The sequence below is a fragment of the Heteronotia binoei genome, chromosome 21, assembly GCF_032191835.1.
Source record: "Heteronotia binoei isolate CCM8104 ecotype False Entrance Well chromosome 21, APGP_CSIRO_Hbin_v1, whole genome shotgun sequence".
Taxonomy (NCBI): Eukaryota; Metazoa; Chordata; class Lepidosauria; order Squamata; family Gekkonidae; genus Heteronotia; species Heteronotia binoei.
In genome coordinates this window covers 173,359,604-173,378,591 of record NC_083243.1, presented here as the reverse complement: position 1 = coordinate 173,378,591, position 18,988 = coordinate 173,359,604, and the positions used below count along the sequence as shown (strand labels likewise).

The window sequence follows — 18,988 nt, the reverse complement described above, 5'->3', positions numbered from 1 at the left end:
GTACTGAAGATGGTGAACTTTTGGCAGTAGGAAATGGAGGGCCGCACCAAACATGGAGCAACAAACAAGAGATAATTGGTCCAATGGGAGAATTAGTTTTAATTTATTCTGAGACCCCTTTGCATTTCACATATGCTTTATCAGAGGGATCTGTAAAATATCACAGTCTAAACACTGCCCATAGAAACAGACAACGCTTGAGCAAAAACACTGTTGCTGTCAGAAACGTTCAGCCTATAATATTTTATAGCAGGGGTCCTCAAACTTTTTAAATAGGGGGCCAGTTCACTGTCCCTCAGACTGTTGGAGGGCCGGACTGCCGTTACTGTACAAGGTCGCGGGCCGTCAGTTCTCCGTCTTCTGCATCTCTCTTCCTTCCCCACACCACACACCCTGGCCTGGGAACTCACCTCACCTCGGTATCACCTCACACTCTGTCTCCGCTGCCTCAGCCCAGTGCCGGAAGTGTGCGTTGCTAACGCGAGTTTAGGTCGAACGTCACTTCCGGTCTGATTTTGCCATAACCCGGCGGGCCGCATAAACGTCCTCAGCGGGCCGCATCTGGCCCGCGGGCCGTAGTTTGAGGACCCCTGTTTTATAGGGTCCCCTGATGAAGCATATGTGAAATACATAATGAGTGAAATAAAATATCTGAAATACTTTGTAGAGAAATCACAATTTTTGAATCAAACGTAAGCATGCTTTTTAGGATGACTTCATCCGGACAAATTAGGAATGACACTGGACCTTCTGTGAAGGTTTCTTCTCGTGCTGCTGTACCCTAGTCATCATTTCCTTATCCTTGAGTGGAGATGGGCAAGTTCAGTCTTGGGTAGAGATACTCGACAGTTCAAGAATCTTACCCAGTGTTGATCCACTGAATGTGGATTCCATGGTGTAACTATTCATTATTCCCATTCGCCACATCACAATCCGTCCTGTTCCTTCCTTATGCTTCTGGACCTTAAATTTACAGCTGTTGAAAGAAAACTGAACAACATTTTGATTAGTCAATTTCAAACTTATTCTTAGATCCAATGAGTCCTCTGTCTTGAAGTATTGCTTGGATGAGCCTTCTTCTATTTCCCTGTTTTGCTGCCTTTTTCTTTTTTTCTTGAATGGAAAAGGCCCTGATGGTGTGGAGTTGGGGAAGGCTGCTGCTGGGGGACTGGAGCAGGGAAGCAGCAAGGAAAGCTGCTGTGCAGAAGCCTCGTTGCTGCCGCACCATACTGGCAGCCACAGTAGTAACGGGGAAAGTACACAAGCCTGCACCTGTAGAAAACACCAGCATGCAACACATCCAGATATTCAGCTGATATTACTTCTTAGGCAATATTATCCTTTCCTGGACCTTGATGGTCCAGGCTAGCCTGATCTTGTCAGATCTTAGAAGCTAAATGAGGTTGGCCTTGGTTAGTATTTGGATGGGAAACCATCAAGGAAGTCCAGGGTCGCTAGGCAGATAATGATCAGCTCTTGCCTTAAAAAACTTTGATGGTACTTTCCCCCTTCAAGATCCTTTCTTCCTAAATTATTACTGCCTGAGCTCACCTTACAGATATATTAACTAATCAGGACCAACTATGTTCAACTAATCCCATATTAGAACCATTTTTTTTAATTCTCTCAAAAAATTTAGCTTCAAACAAAAAGACCAGACTTAGTGTCGGCCTTCTACTGGCACAGCACTTTGAAGGTGGGAGTATGGACCTAAAGTCAGAATGTTTAAACTTTCCCCTTTCCAAAGCACCAAGCCAGATAACTTAGATTCAAGGAGTACAGAACTAGAAATGGAGAAAGACATAGTGATGAAGGGAGAATATCCAGCCCAAATTTCAGAATGAGAGATTGCTGCTAATAGACCCCCACCTTGTCAGGAATATTCTTGCTCAGCATAAGAGGAAAGACCCGTTCATGGAGCAGCTGCTCTGATGCATGTTTATTGTTGCAGCCATACATGAAGACATTATTTTTGCGGCTGTGCCCATGGAAGTCACAATACAGCAGTATTTCCCGTTCCTCAAGGACTCTTGGAAAGAAGGATGCAAGAAACCAGGAACCAATTCAGAATATAAGTAGACGACAGAAAGCATATTAATAGCTACACTCAGGGCTTTTTTTTGTAGGAAAAAAACCCAGCAGGGACTCATTTGCATATTAGGTCACACCCCCTCATGTCACCATTGTTTTGCGCGGGGCTTTTTCTACAGCAGGAACTCATTTGCATATTAAGCCACACCCCCTGACACCGAGCCAGCTGGAACTGCATTCCTGTATGTCCTGCTAAAAAAAAAAAAAGCGCCCTGGCTACACTGTACTCTGTTTCTTTCTTATTCATATAAAGGAGACAAGCAGTCAAGCCAATTTCCATGAAAATTTCAACCTGAACGAAATTTATTAAGCCAGGTCTGTACTCAAAGCTTGGTTATTAAGGACCAGAAGGCAGGCCAGTCTTTGATCCTGCTACGCTAGTGGAAGCTACAGCAAGACTAAACAGTGGAACGATCAAGTGATTTCTCTGAGACTCAAAACCAGAAAGCAAAAGAATAACTGTAGAAACAAGGTAGCAAGCAACACTGACAGACACTCCCACAGTGTTCCCATGATATCCCCATTCATCATTCCTAGAAAGCACCAAGCGCCATGAATGCCATTAGGTCACCCTATTCAGTCTGCAACTCTTTCCACACATAAAACACAGTAAGCTCCCAGAAAAGCCCATGGTATCTGTCTTCTCACAGAACAGAAACTGATGCATGCAATCACAAACTCAGACGCCCTGAGCCTGCTTCTGCAGGGAGGGCGGGATACAAATCAAATCAATCAATCAATAAACAAACAAGCTATATTTATCGGCTTCTCCTTCTTACAGCAGTTCCTCAAGGATTTCAGGAAACCACTGCAGAGGGTCTCCTCTGCATAACACAAGGAATTGCAGCAAGACTAGGGAAGCAGCCACAACTGTCCCCCTGAGATCCATTTATACAAGAATGATGAAGCTGATTGCTGACTTCCCATTCTTGTTGTAGGCCTCAGTGCAGCATGGTATGCTGTTCTGGAGGGTCCCCTTACCTTCAGCAGCATTTGGGGGGGGAAGTGCAGGGGCTCCAGAGGAAAGGGAAGATTCTAAAAACTGTTTTGTGAGCTCACTGCATTCACAGAAGTATGTTATCTAAATCCCCAATGATCAGGATTCTGAATGGTTATTTCCTCAGATTTATTTCTATCCTGCCTCTCAGCCATTAGCATTCAAAGCTGTAGGGTTGCCAACCTACAGAGTTCTCCTGAAGGAAACAGCAGCTTTGCAGGGTGTGCTCTGTGGCATGACATTCCACTGAGCTCCCTCCCCTTCCCAAACTCTGCCCTTCTCAGGCTTTCCCAACCTGGAGCTGACGACCCTATTCGTTTGACTTCCAATAAGAACGTGGTCTGCTGAAACTTTAAAATCAATCACTGCAACAATATGTCAGCAGTAGCATTCTAACATCATTTAAAAGCAGCATCAATACAAAACAAATCACAAACACACCTACATTAACCAAACATTTGGGTAAACGCTAGGTAAAGTCTAACACTGGGTAAACATTAGCCTAACACTAGAAATTAGAAATATCAAGAAATAAAGCATTCTGAAGAAAGATTGTCACTATGAGGGCAGCCCTATTTGATGAAGGCATCCATCTCACTTTGGATGGCATAGACACCCAAAACAAGTTCCCTAAAAAGATTTTAATTCCTGGGCATGTTTGTAGGGGTGTAGGTAACCACCCTGTGAGAATCCTATCAGCTCCATGCAAAACAGCGAGTCACTGGGAAACGGGAGATGGTGAAGTGACTTCCACAACATAAAACTTACTGTTTTGATGTCCTGGACTGATGTGGGAGATACAGCAGGACTAGAACTCACTTTAGACCTAGAGACTCTACACAGTCCTATGAAGCATCACAATGTAGCCCTTCTATCCCCCCTGCAACTAGTCCCTTTTCTAGTCATGGCTTAGTAGAATAGCTTAGCTTTAGCCTGCAAAAGATCCCGAGTTTGATTCTTGACAATGGTCTTGCAAAAGAAAAGGCTAAGAAGTGATGCATATGCAGGCTTCGGATTCGGTTCTGGAGCTCACAAGAGCGCAGCTCCAGAACCTTTCTGACAGTTCCACCTCCTTCTTCCCACCTTGTCCATTGAATAGTAGGTGCAGCTACATAACAATCCCTGGATGAGCTCCACCGCCTTTCTTCCTACAAAACGATCCCTGTGCATATGTATATCTGAGATGGTGTAGTTAGATAGCCAGAGTGAGTAGCAAAAGGGTCAATGCCCCCTGAGTACCAGTCATTTGGATTTTAAGTGCTCATTCCACATGAGCCTCCCTTCCTCCATTGCTGAGGCAGTCCTCTGCTGTGAAGTGCGCTTCCTCTGATGATAGGCATTTCTACTCGCACAAGGATCAGTGTTTTTCAAGAACCTCCAAGGTCCCTAGTGCAAGAGGAATGTGCTCCGCAGCAGAACACTACCTCAGCAACAGCTGAAGAGAAACACATGCGGAACAAAAAGTATAGGATCCAAGGTGATATAGTGATAAAGATTACACAAAGCATGTAGTAAAAGAGGAAGAACAACAGCGGAAGCATGCAAATCCTATTAAGTCATTGAGGGATAGTGTTGTCCTAATTACCACTTCCGTTCCTGCCTACAGGCTACCAGTCTTCCTCCCAATTATGTATCCGTTTTATTGAAAATTAAGCAAATTTGCAGCTTCTGTCTAGCAAAAAAAACCCTCCAACACTACTGTACTTTTCAAATAGGGCAAGCATTTTCTTTCCTTAATACAATTCAGCAGCTCACCCACTCTGCTCTAAGACACTGAGATGCAGGGCTTTTTTGGTTGAACAAGCCCAGAAGGAACTCATTTACATATTGTTTCACACAGGGTCTTTTTGTAAAAAAAGCCCAGCAGGAACTCATTTACATATTGTTTCACACAGGGTCTTTTTGTAAAAAAAAGCCCAGCAGGAACTCATTTACATATTAGGTCACACCTCCTAATGCCAAGACAGCCAGAAATGCAATCCTATGCATTCCTACTCAAAAAAGCCCTGCTGAGATGCAACTCATGCAATTCTTCATCACTCACCTCTTGATCATGGCCCGAGTGTGCCAAATGCAGGGAAAAGATTCCTTTAATACCGTCCTGTAGTTCCTGTTCAAATCCCTTCCGGCCAGTGAGCAACGGTAGTTCCCAACAATCACCCCATCGGGATTTAGCATGGGCACAATCTTGAAGATGAAAAGATCCCGAAGGAGCTGAGCATCAAGAGAATCGCTTAAGATGAAATCTAGGAAGCCTCTCATCACCCAGGAACTATTTGTCTCCCCAGGATGCACTCTGGCACTTAACACAACAGCTTTCTTTGCAGCGGCAGCAACAGCGCTCTTGGATGGATTGGTAATGGTGAGGAGGTATACTGTGTTCCCGGCTAAACTGTTGCACAGAGGGCGAAGTCTGCAATACTGAGAACGGAGAGGATCGTTTACCAAAGTCAAGAGGTAGTGCTGCAAGTCAGAATATGTGTATGGATAGAAATGAGCAAAATAACAGGTGTCATGGCTGTGTGGAAAACACGCTGCCCAGGTGAGGCAATACAACGTCTGACCATCCTTCGTGTTGTATTTGTAATATTTGATATTGCTACCCTCTCTTCTCCAGCCAATGCCATTACATTCGGCATCCTTCTGAGAATACAGGAGAGGCTTCATTCCCGTGCTGTAGAGACTCTTGGATTTCATCAAATTGACAATAGTGAAGCGATAGGTGACATCCTTCCTGGTATTTTGTACTTGGAAGTAGAACCATTGTGTATGCTTGCTGGTATAAAGATCTGTTCGCAATGTGAGCTCATATTCATACTCGCCTCTGAAATGCAGCCATCAGGAAAAAAAAAATCCTTAGAAAGCCAGCAGTAATATTCCCCTACAGAAAAAAAACACAGCATACCACCCAGCATGTATCCAAGAGACAGATTTACTTCATCAAATGGGCAACAGTGTACTGGGTTGATATATTTTCAGGTCACAGCAAGAATTTTTCCTGTCTTGACTGGAAAGACTCCCTGTGTAGACAAAAAAGATGTTCCTCCAATACTGCAGCCTGCTGCTACATGTGATAATAAACTTTGCTTTCAGACCAACATTTCTTAAGCCTGAAAAATCATGACTGATTCCTCACCGGCAGCTGCTTTACCCCTGGGAGTCTGCTTGAAGTAGCTCAAGTGATCAATTCCCCACCAGTTGCTGTGAGGGCGCCTTTTGATCTGTAGCTACTTCCCATTCCCCTCACGGCGACCAGATCTCCAAAAAACGAGATCTGGTCGCTGCGAGGGGAATGGGAGATAGCCGTGGAACAAAAGGCACCCGTGCAGCAACTGGTGGGGAATCAATCGCTTGAGCCGACTCAAGCAGAAGCCCAGGGGTGGAGCAACTGATGGTGAGGAATCAGCCCATTTATGCTCACAAAAGTATTCATATTAATGTAGGATTGTAACATCATGTGATTTGGTTATGAGGGAAGGCTCATAAAAGGACAACACTGAAATGGAGACTCTCCTCTTCACCTGTTACAGCTCCAGCTTGTTTTCTACATAGACCTAACAGAAGATTCCTGGACATATTGAACATATTGAAGAAGAGATTTGGATATATTGTAATGATTAAAGCTATTTAACTTGTAAAGAGATGCACATGAAGAACGGAGGCATTTACAATGGACATACTGATTCTTAAAAAAAACAACCCCAGCATGCCAATATAGAAGAGTATAATAAAAGCTCAAGAGAACCATCATCTTTGGCTTTAGTAAAAAAAATTTCCTCCTCTCTTGGATAAAGATAACTGTGCTGCTATACAAGTTTCAACCCACATACAATTTCCAGTTTCCCTTACTCACACCCTGACAGCTTTCTGGAGGTTCCCACTCTCAAAGCGTGATTCAAACAACAATTTAGTATCTTCTGGACCTCTTAAGCTCATTGCAGCTGACTTCATGGGATCTTGTGACCCTCCAATTCGGGAACCGGTGAAAAAGGTACCCTTGGTGGCTGCAGGAGAAGAGGCAAGACCGTCTAAAAAGCACTGCAGATTATGATCACCATAACCAGATAAGTGTCTCTGTCCCACAAAATCCTTACCTTGGCCCCATACACTTGCTACTAGTTGTGAAACAATGAATGCCCATGACTAAAACATATCATGACTAAAACAGAGGCCACTTTTGCTGTTTTTTAAGAAGCAAACATAATTACCAACACTGTACACGGAGAGTGTCTCTTTTCTTGTGGTGGCTAGGCCAAGGCAAAAAGGGTAGTTTTCTCTCAGTGTGCTTTATAATGAAAAATAGTTGGAAAGTCTGCAGATCTGATTGGAAAACAGGAGTTGCTTAAACCTTTCCCTGTGAGTTATTTTCCCATTAAATTCATCTTTCATAAGCTACTTTCAGTCGACAGAGTGAAAGATACAGACAAAGTTTTCTTCAGGTGAAAAACCCATGGGAGGATTTTGAGTAGAAAAACAGATGGAGTAACATTTCTACCATCTGCAAATTTCACAGTTGTTTTTAATTAGAAATAAACAAAAAAAAGCCAAGTGATTGTTATATGTGTCTGCTGTGGTCAAAAGTGTCTAATAATGGAGTTATTAGTTAGGCATAGGCTTAATTACACATTGCACTATTTAGGTGTCTGCCCCATGTCATGTTTTCTTGAGGGGTCCTGTCAGACATGTATTGAGAATTATCTGTTAAAACCTAGTTCCCAGGCATACAGAAGACTGTTGTGCATGGGGACAGGGCACTTGAGTCTTCCTGTGCCATTCTTCTGACATGAAATGAACCTGGGGAGCCACTATTTGCTCCATGGAGGAAATTTTTGGATTGCCCATCGGTACACATATAGCCCATTAGTACATGTAAGCTTCACCAGTGAAACAAACAGCAGCTCCTTGGGACCATTTCAGGTTGGTAAAATGGCACAAGGTGGAAGGCTTAACCCACAACACAAATGTTTGCATGCCTGAAAATTAAGTTTCAACATGTAATTCCCAGCACAAGTTTGAACGATCTTTGTTGTAATCAATACAACATCAGCTTTTCCTATCTGCTCCTTTAAGTTCACAGCACAGATCAGAAAGCTAGCCTCTGTGATGTCATGAAAATACCTCTCCCCCTTCCCAAAGCTGTTTTGCAGGTTTTATTAAAGTGAAGAAAGCTGTATAAATGGTCATGCACTACTTTCAGAGGTAAAGAAGATAGCACAAGAAAAGGCAAGTTGTCAACTGCACATATACATTTCCTGGCATGTATGTGCAAGTGAAGCCATGGCTACACTATGGGTGGACACACTGTGACCACTATTTAAATATTACATTTGCCTTATCCATATGTAATGCTTTTTTAACAAGAAGAAATTCTGATAATTCAGATGTTTATATGACTTCAGTTATATGGAAGATACCAATTCTTTGAGCTGAAATTAATTAAGCCTTCCAGCAGTGAAGAGCAACTGACCATGTTATTGTACCTGAACAAATACACAGTGAATACATGCTCTTTAACTTGTTCATAAATGATTTGGAGTTGGGAGTCAGCAGTGAAGTGGCAAGCTTGCAGATGACACTAAATTGTTCAGGGTGGTGAGAACCAGAGAGGATTGCGAGGCACTTCAAAGAGATCTGTTGAGGCTGGGTGAGTGGGCGTCAACGTGGCAGATGAGGTTCAATGTGGCCAAGTGCAAAGTAATGCACATTGGGGCCAAGAATCCCAGCTACAAATACAAGCTGATGGGGTGTGAACTGGCAGAGACTGACCAAGAGAGAGATCTTGGGGTCATGGTAGATAACTCACTGAAAATGTCAAGACAGTGTGCGATTGCAATAAAAAAGGCCAACGCCATGCTGGGAATTATTAGGATGGGAATTGATATCGTAATGCCAGTATCATAATGCCCCTGTATAAATCGATGGTGCAGTCTCATTTGGAGTACTGTGTGCAGTTCTGGTCACCGCACCTCAAAAAGGATACTATAGCATTGGAGAAAGTCCAGAAAAGGGTGAATGATTAAAGGGTTGGAACACTTTCCCTATGAAGAAAGGTTGAAACGCTTGGGGCTCTTTAGCTTGGAGAAACATCGTCTGCGGGGTGACATGATAGAGGTTTACAAGATAATGCATGGGATGGAGAAAGTAGAGAAAGAAGTACTTTTCTCCCTTTCTAACAATACAAGAACTCGTGGGCATTCAATGAAATTGCTGAGCAGTCAGGTTAAAACAGATAAAAGGAAGTACTTCTTCACCCAAAGGGTGATTAACATGTGGAATTCACTGCCACAGGAGGTGGTGGCGGCTACAAGCATAGCCAGCTTCAGGAGGGGATTGATTAAAAATATGAAGCAGAGGTCCATCAGTGGCTATTAGCCACAGTGTGTGTGTGTGTGTATTTTTTTGGCCACTGTGTGATATAGAGTGTTGGACTGGATGGGCCATTGGCCTGATCCAAAATGGCTTCTCTTATGTTCTTATGTTCTAACAGTAAATCTATATTTTGTATACAAGAACAAAACAACAACAAATCAAAACTGAGTACCATCTCTTTATACATCTTCATCCTCAAAAATATTGTTCCATAGTATGAGAAAGATATAATTTGGAATATATATACACATATAAAAAGGCTACAGCCAGGAGAAAACGGGGGCAAAAATTATTTGAAAGTTTCCCACAGCAGCTCTAACTGTTCAACAGTGACAGATTAAGGTGATTTTTTAAACTGAGTAGTAACTTTATCATAAAACACCAGCTAAAATCAATTAAAAAAAACAATGTAGTAGAATCTAGTGAGTTTTTTGAAAAACATTACATATTCAGCTATGATTGTTTCAGGTTAAATCATTCATTCGTTTGCAATTAACATCCATCCATGGGAGAGGGTGTTTACAAATCAGGCTGTTTTCAGATTTTACATTGCTGACTTGTTCTTATTTACCATGAAGAACCTGATATTATATACTATATACCTTGTTAATAGTTTAATCTCAGATAATATATGCCAATACCTGGATCTATGTAGTAAACAACAGTTCCGTATTCCTCTCCCATTACTTCTGGTGCCATTTCATTTCCTGTTGGCTCATAGAAAGGTTCAGGTTCAGCAGGAACCCACTCTAGCAAAACACAAAATGATATGCATTTTTTTCATTGCTGTTCTTTTTGTACTTTCAGAGAAAATTAAATCACTAAATAAGAATGGAGATATTTGTCCCTTCATCAGCTTCTCACTGTATTTCAATATCAATTCAATCCCAAGTAACTATTTTGGCATGACAAGGCATATAAATATCAGAAAAGATTTACTAGGAAAAACAGGGTTGCACTTACCATAATTGTCGTTTATCAACATCTTCTGTGCAGACACACATTGAGATTGCACCTGTGCAGGCCTGCTGCAGAAACATTTTCTCGAGTCTAAAATTTTCTAGCACTGGTCACCAGTTCAGGGAATAGATTGTCCTTAGCACACAATCCACATGACATTGTCCTTAGCATACAATCCACATCAACGAAGTGTGACAAACGATCCTTGAACTGTATTAAGTATACAGTCATAGTTTCTGGGCAGAATGCTGTTGCTGGCCCAACGCTATGCTGTTGGGCAGGTCAATTACGAGGGGGACCCCAGCATCTGCCATAAGAGAATTGGAATTGGTGGGTAGGATACATATATGGCAGTTGTTGATATTGTTGACATTGAACCCTATAAGGCCTTTGGTATCCTTGGTACCTCAGAGTGTACCACTGGCCCTGTCTGGGTTTATATATGCAGACACTCAATTATATTTTTAGCTGTTTGCCTGATCTTCTTAACAGAGGATAACAACTCATCTGTATTCTGGGCAAAAAGTGTGGTTCTCTTAAATGGCAAGTCCTCCACTCTGGCTCTGATCTCTATAGGTAGGGTTGTGTCCCTGAGCCATGTATGACAGCGAAACACGATAGCAGATCTGATATCTCAGCCGTGTGTTTCCCTGTATTTATCTGTTATTTAGACAACTTTATGGCTTCAGTTTGTATAAGTTTTGTCATAGCTTCATGAACCTTCAGGAAGTTGGTGAAAGAAGTTGTACAAGTTCTCCCATGGACAAAACTGGTAACCACCCATGGTTTCATAATTAGATATCATATTCTAAAACTCAGGGCTGCTGAGAAGCAATATTCCCCTTAAGCTGTGGAGACTTGTTAGCAAAAATTCTACTTTGTGAGCTACTGGCATTAAAGCTGTGAGCTACTGGATCAATTAGTTTGCTCCGGGGCCATTTCTCCTGAATTAAGACAAAAAAGTGAGAGCCAGAGGCTAAAAATCTGTGAGCTAGCTCACACTAACTCAGCTTAGAGGGAACACTGCTGAGGAGTGTAATTTTCTCCCAAGAACATCCAGTCTACGAGTCTCCTTGTCTGTGGGTGCGGTGTGTTGACCTGAACTATGATGGGCCTGTATTCCTTCAATGATAACTGAAGATAGAACTGGATAGTTGAACAGATAATTAGATGCAGAATCATAGAATCACAGAGTTGGAAGGGACCTCCAGGGTCATCTAGTCCAACCCCCCGCACAATGCAGGAAACTCACAATACCTCCCCCTAAATTCACAGGATCTTCATTGCTGTCAGATGGCTATCTAGCCTCTATTTAAAAACCTCCAAAGAAGGAGAGCCCACCACCTCCCAAGGAAGCCTGTTCCACTGAGGAATCGCTCTAACAGTCAGAAAGTTCTTCCTAATGTTGAGCCGGCAACTCTTTTGATTTAATTTCAACCCATTGGTTCTGGTCCTACCTTCCGGGGCCACAAACAGGCAGCTTTCGAGGAGAAACCTTCAGGCTTTATCTTGTAAACGTCAAATTGTGTTAAAGCAGGGTTTGCATTTTTTTCAAATAGGAATAGTTAAGTAATTAAGAACTTTGAGGATCAGGAAGGCTACAGATGTGGGGGTAGCTGAGTAAATACGACTAAGGATCTTATCCTTGGGTTTGTCATCTGAAGTGGCCACATCTGTTTCTGGAGCACAGGCCATCCTGATCATTTGTTCACTGAATAAGAATAGGTAGACATCAGGTTGGGATCATTCACAGCATCACCAGGAAATTATTGCAGTGCCATCTCAGAGCCTAGATGTGGTGGGGATGAGCCTGTGGTTGGAACTGGGAACCCATTCAGAAATCTTGTGATAATTCAAGCTTATAATACTTGTGTGGATCCTGGTTCTCCTCGAAACCTGCCTGTCTGCCTTCCCAGGCATCAAGATACAGTGGTGACATGAATTTCAATGCCCATTCCAATACCATAGGTTGCCAAAACACATGGACAATTGGTTGAATAGGATGAAGAACTGGAGGGGGTGGAGTGATGGGTTTGTGCTCCAATTCCGAGGGTGAACTGGGGGCCAACCCCAAGTGCAAAGGTGTTCTCTGTACTCACGGTGGAACTGAGACTGCATGCAGCAGATCCAAAATTGTTTTCTTAGAGGGGGATGCATGTTTCTCCTTGTGGGATGCCTTCTTCTGCTTCTTAGCTGGGGGCTCCAAGGTCAAGTAGGAGCTCATGCTGGAGGTGGGGGGAATGAAGATTGATCCCATTTGTGATCCAAGCTCAGGGTGACTGATGCCAGCTTTTTCAGGCGTTCCATCTACAGAACTGGCACTGGAACTGACAGAACTGAACAGACTGATGGTGGACTGGAGGCTAGCGCTTGACTTTTCAGAGAGGGAGGAAGACAGTGCTTTCCCCCAAAGTGCAGCTTTTAGCTGGGAAGCCTGATCACGTTTTGCTTTGGGCATGAATTTCTGTGCAACTGCCTCTAGAACAGACCACCCGAGTTTTAGAAAATTTTAAGCATGACAAAACATTTCCATGGCAGGCCTGCACAGTCCCAGTGTGGGGCTACATAGTAAGATGGATGATGAACTACTAATTAAACTCGAAAGCTATGTAACAGTAGATGTACAATCACTGGACAGTGGTTAAACAGGAGCAGATAAAGTATTTATTCAAATACATAAACTTTCTCAACCATCAGCCTCTCTGGATATCTTTTACAAGACTTTTTACTCGACATCAGGGTGACAGAAATAAGGGTATCATGAAAATGTGCAGCTGATACAAAATTAAGAATAATACACAGATGTTGCACAAGATGAATTAAGTGACTTCAAGAATTAAAGCACTAAATATTGAACAACATTAATGTAACTAAGTTTACGTGTGGGGAAAACAGCATATGTTTGAGACATAAAACCATGCATATATTATATGTTTTACCTACTTCTTCATCAGAAAAAAACGAAGTGTGAAATCATCTTTTCTAAACCCAAACTTTCTTGTAATCTAGTAAAGAGTTGAACACCTTGAGAATCCCTGTTCTACTTTTTTCCTGTGGACTAGAAAAGCTTTTGTTTAAATATTAATGATTCTAAAAAAACTGTGTATCATATTTTAGTATTAGCCTACGAGGCTCTTAAATTTGAAGTCCCTTTGAAGTCCATTTTCATTGTAGGTGAAAACAGACTAATAGAAACTAAAATCTCTCCAACCAGAACTCCTACACTCGTAACTGTTGTAGCAAAATATCATCCATGCAAATTATTATATTCCAACCCATAACTCAGATTACCAATGTGATGGATGTGATCCTGGATTACTTCACATTCTATTGGCCAGAGTGGAGCCAAAAGTGAATCTTTACAGTTGGGAAGAGAAGAAAGGTTCCGAGGTTCTCGTAAGCGCAGAACACTAGGATCCTCTGGATGGTCAAGCATAAGTTGTTTGCTTTTAAGAAGTGTTGTCTCCGTTATAAGTGAACCTGCAAAAAGAAAAAGAAAAATAACATAATGCTATTCACTTCTTAGCAAGTTCCGGGGATGCTGCTATGAGAGTTGAAGGATGCATTTCTTTCTTTGTAGGACAATCCTCAGGTTTTCAGCTTACTTACAGAGTAGCTTCTTGTTTTCATTAAGTTCTGGGCTAACCCTCTTTTGGAAGTTGCTTGTCTTCAGCATGTATTGAGAGTTCTTCTGCCAGTTCTCAAGAGGCAAAGTGGAGTTCTGAAGGGCCTGTTCATCACCTAAAAAGAAAGTTATTACTACTATTACTACTGTTGCTGCTGCGGAAACCTTATCACTTGGACCATTTAAACCTAATCTGAACAAATACCAGCCAATGTCCATTATTTCATCTGTAATTCTTGAAATGAACCGCTACACTGCTGACACAACAAAACCCCAATTTAAAAACTACTAAAATTAATTGATAGGATCAAATTTTTCTACATTCGTACCATATCAATATCAGCTGCACAACATGGACTATGTTAAAGTTGATATGTATAACATATGAACATCAGATTACACAGACAAAGACATTGAGGCTGTGTTTCTAGATACTCATATTTAGAAGTAAACTCTACATTATTAAATGAAATTTGAGTCAAAGCAAAAACTATTAAGGCTGAAGTATAATGGAAAAGGTGGTGCTTTATTTTCTTCAACACTAAATTAGAAGTGCTACATTAATATTTTCACCAGTTTGTAAATGCATGGATTCTTTAAAAACTGGCTAAGAGGTCAACAATGGCTCTTTCACACACTTAGGCAACACAGATCCTCCTAATTGCTCATGAGAAAAGAAATGAGTGAAGGGCTACTGGCAAGCCCAGAAAATGTATTTATTAAAATTTATTTATATCTCACCTTTCCACATGGTCTAAGGCACCTTACAATAATAGTTAAAAACATTTTCAGTTTTAAAGCAAAAAATAAAATAACAGACCCCAAACCTCTCCACACAGCCCCTGCCAATGCATACTCAAAAGCTCTGACAAACAGGCAGCTCCTGAAGATCTCAGAGGAGGGTGCCTTTCTAACCACTTGAGTATGCATATTCCACAAACTCAGAGCCACAACAGAAAAGGCCCAGGCTCTGGTTGATGCCAGATGGGCCACCCTAAATGGTTAGATAGCCAACAGATGGCTGCCTGATTACTGTAGTTGGTGCAGAGGGACATATGGAAGAAGATGATACTTAAATATACGAGTCCCAGTTTACGAAGGGCTTTAAAGGTCATATTTATCACCTTGAATTGAACTCAGAAACAGACTAGTTGTTTCCAAATATGTATCATATGTTCCCAGCACAACCAGATCAGCTGAGCAATAACGAGAAAGTTGGTGAATCAGATGCAGCTGATGGAAGGTGGTCATGACTACCATGCCAACCTGCCCTTCAAAAAGCAAGACATGGTTCATGAGAACCCCCCAAGTTCTTAACCTGCTCTGAAAAGGCCAACATCACTTTATTTAAAACAAATAAATTCAGTCCTAGCATATCAACCTTCTCCGTCAGCACATCATGTCTGGATTCAGCTTCTGTTTGTTATGCCATAACCATCTGGCCACAGCATCACAATACCAGTTTAGAACCAAGATGGATGCATTTGGAAGCTTGTATAATGAAACACAAAACTGGGTGTCATCTGCATATTGATGACACCCTAACCCCAAAGCTCTGGACAATCTCATTCAGCAGCCTCATGTATATATATATATATGAGAGAGAGGGGGGCGGAGATAGAGAGAGAGAATGGGTGAGAGAATCCTGTGGCACTGCACAAGATAAATTCCACCCAGTTGATTCCACACCCCCAGCTGAGATTCTTTGTGTCTGGTCCGACAGAAAATAATTAAATTACTGAAGGGATACATCCTTAATACTAACTCTGTATTCAAGCTGATGGATAAGAATAGAGTGGTCAACTGTGCCAAAGGCTGCTGAGAGGTCCAAAAGTATCAACAAAGAAGACTGACCCCTGTCCAACTTTAAATGAAGATTGTCCAGCAGTGCAACTAAAGCTGTCTCAGTACCAAACCCAGGCCTGAAACCAGACTGAAATGCGTCAAGGACAGAAGTGTCATCCAGAAAGCCCTGGAGCAGCTCTGACGTCACACACTCTATGACTTACCTTAGAAAAGGTAAATTGGAGACTAGCCTGTAATTCATTGGCCACCTTATCCCTAGCCTATGAAGGTTTTTTTATATGTGCAAATGTCTAATTATTGCCTCCTTCAGTCCTAGGGAGAGTCCCCCATCCTGCATTCAAGAAGGAATTGATGGATTTCATTAATGGCTTCAATATCTTTTCCTAACAAGAAAAGTCCTGCCACGAGGAAGGACAACCTGTTATAAAGCTTAACAGATGAAATCTATGTTCTTACCTCTGAAATAGCCATAGTACTGGAGATGCTGATGCATGAATCTTTCGTAGGGATCTTTTAAAAACTGCAGAGAGAAAATGACCGAGCACTGAGAAAGGTGGCATATCCTGCTTATGGTCTCATTGAAGAAAGACTGCGCTCGATGCTAGCAAAAAATGAAGCAATAAAATATCTAAAGACAATACCAGATACTTTGGTCTTAAAATATTATTCCAGTGGTTTCAAAGTACAGCCAATGAGTCCAAGTTTCCTTGTGGACATTGCTCCTAAAAAAAACTTTCATCCCTAATCTCCCCTTAAATTGTCCCACCAATTATTATCGATACAACAAATAACCTATAGATCATCCTCAGTGATGGCACATGATCATTCTGCCTTTTACAGTAATGTAATGTAATGTAAAATTTTATTTGTATCCCGCCCTCCCCCGCCGGAGCAGGCTCAGGGCGGCTAACAACATTTAAAAGTGAAACAGTACAATAATAAAACATTAAGTTCACATTAAAACCAATCAATCAATAATCAAAACATTCCAGTAGATCTTGAATTTTGTACTGACCTGACCTTCAAAGGATGGGTCTGCTGGACACATGTTGTTGAGTGCAATGGCTCTGCCTGCCACCTCCTGAGAACCATAAAGGAGAGAAAAGTCACAGAAAGAAGAGGATAATAAACACCATCCTTTGCCTTCTGAAGCAAGAAGACCAAGAGACCTTACAGTTTTCTCCTATGAAACCCCCAAAACAATATCAGGAGTCGTAGGGTGGGAGAGGAAAGTTGAAACAAAGATAAGATGGGTGTTGGTTAAACTTAGGCAAAAAAAAAAAGGGGGGAAATAAGAGAGTAAAATAAGAGAGTTTTAAAAACTTGCGAGCCCTACTTTAGGGACAACCTTTCTTTGTAAGTGAAAACAATATTCTACCTAAAGCAACCTCTTCTTCAGATCTCCGCGTTTTTTGGATCGGGAAGCCTTCTCTATGGCGACAGCTTTTGTCACTCACAACAAAACGCGCCCACGTGCACACAAACGACCAGCTCCTGCTTCGTTTCCGTAACCGCGGGAATGGAGGGCGCTGCTAGCTCACGAAGTCTTCCTCGAACAAGTTTGAGCGAACAGTTCCCGGGAAATCTGAAAACTCGCCCACCGGCGCAGCCAGGTGACCGCGGAGAGGATAAGCGACACCCCCGCCGCCCCTCGACGACGCCCCTACCAAGGCCTCTCCTCCCGCCTCCTCCGCTCAGAGGGGAAGCTGGGTATCCTAGCAACCACGCCGGAGCTAGGCCTATAGAGCTAGCCGAAGCGGAATGTGGGCGGGATTGGGCCGCCAGCGCGAAGAGTGGCAAGAGCTTGCTTGAACCAGCTAGGTACTGGCAACGTGTGGGTGAGATTCGTAGAGCCCGCGCCAATACCCCCTCCCCCAAATCGTGGTTGGCAACTTGGCTCTTATTCGGGCCTGTAGTAGGGTTGCCAAGTCCAATTCAAGAAATATCCGGGGACTTTGGGGGTGGAGCCAGGAGACATTAGGGGTGGAGCCAGGAGACATTGGGGGTGGAGCCAGGAGACTTTGGGGGTGGAGCCAAGATCAAGGATATGACAAGCATAATTGAACTCCAAAGGGAGTTCTGGCCATCACATTTAAAGGGACGGCACACCTTTTCAATGCCTTCCTTCCATTGGAAATAATGAAGGATAGGGGCACCTTCTTTGGGGGCTCATAGAATTGGACCCCCTGGTCCAATCTTTTTGAAACTTGGGGGTTATTTTGGGGAGAGGCACTAGATGCTATACTGAAAATTTGGTGCCTCTACCCCAAAAACAGCCCCCTCAGAGCCCCAGATACCCGCAGATCAATTCTCCATGATTTTCTATGGGAAAAAAAAATCTCCATAGGGAATAATAAGAGTTCCCAGCAGACGTTTCCCTCCCCTCCCCCCCCCGCTTTCTGACGACCCTGAAGCGGTGGGAGGGTCTCCAAACCGGGGGATCCCCTGCCCCCACCTGGGGATTGGCAACTCTAGCCTGTAGCCACAGGGGGGCCTGTGGGGGGGTCACTGCCCCCTGACTTCCAGGCAATGCCCCCTGACTCCTGGGGACCCTCCAGGGCACAGTCTGCTTTTTTTTTCCTTTTTGCCATGGCTGAGATGGCAAAGTATCGTCAGTGGCAGGTGGAACCAGGAGAGCTGAGCAGAGCACAGTGCCCTGCAGCAGCAAAAGCAGCGGGCAGAGAGCAGGGAGGCGGAGGAAGTGGAGGAAGCCACGTGGCATGGGGCTACTGGCTGCAAAGTGGGGGAGAGGGAGGTGGAAGGAAACAACCCCCCACCACCACCACCCTGCTTGCACATGAGATGCAGTCCTTGACTCCAAGGTTTTAGGGCTGGCTCCTCAGCTTAGCCACTTTCAGAGCCTCCAGCTTTTGCCCCCATCCCAGAAAGCTTCAGAGAAGCGGCAAACCCTTCAGTGGATGGGAAAGGGTGCCCCCTGACTCTTTAAAAAGCCCCCCAACTTTTAAAATCCTGGCTACGGCCCTGCTCTTATTCCAGCCTGTAAATAAACGTCCCCTCCAAGCATGGACGGATGGAAGATCGCAGCCGAGAGATCGATCAAGATTTTTCTGGTCATTCACTGAGACCTTCCCCTTGTGCCCTACGTATAGAACAGAAAGGCGCATGAGGCGTTTTGTTTT

At 43.0% G+C, this 18,988-nt stretch overlaps 1 protein-coding gene across 1 annotated transcript in view; it reads right to left on the bottom strand.

The window, feature by feature from the left end:
• The window catches only part of AGBL2 (AGBL carboxypeptidase 2), a 48,128-nt gene extending 30,560 nt beyond the window's left edge, over positions 1-17,568 (bottom strand). The window contains exons 1-10 of the mRNA XM_060262213.1: positions 17,227-17,568; positions 16,864-16,929; positions 16,305-16,368; positions 14,027-14,158; positions 13,709-13,897; positions 10,099-10,206; positions 6,942-7,092; positions 5,133-5,912; positions 1,870-2,029; positions 864-990 (exon numbers count right to left, since the gene is read on the bottom strand). Coding sequence (XP_060118196.1) covers positions 864-990; positions 1,870-2,029; positions 5,133-5,912; positions 6,942-7,092; positions 10,099-10,206; positions 13,709-13,897; positions 14,027-14,158; positions 16,305-16,368; positions 16,864-16,896 — 1,744 coding nt within the window. The 5' untranslated portion in view covers positions 16,897-16,929; positions 17,227-17,568. The remainder of the gene's footprint in view (positions 1-863; positions 991-1,869; positions 2,030-5,132; positions 5,913-6,941; positions 7,093-10,098; positions 10,207-13,708; positions 13,898-14,026; positions 14,159-16,304; positions 16,369-16,863; positions 16,930-17,226) is intronic.
• Positions 17,569-18,988: the final 1,420 nt, after the last annotated feature.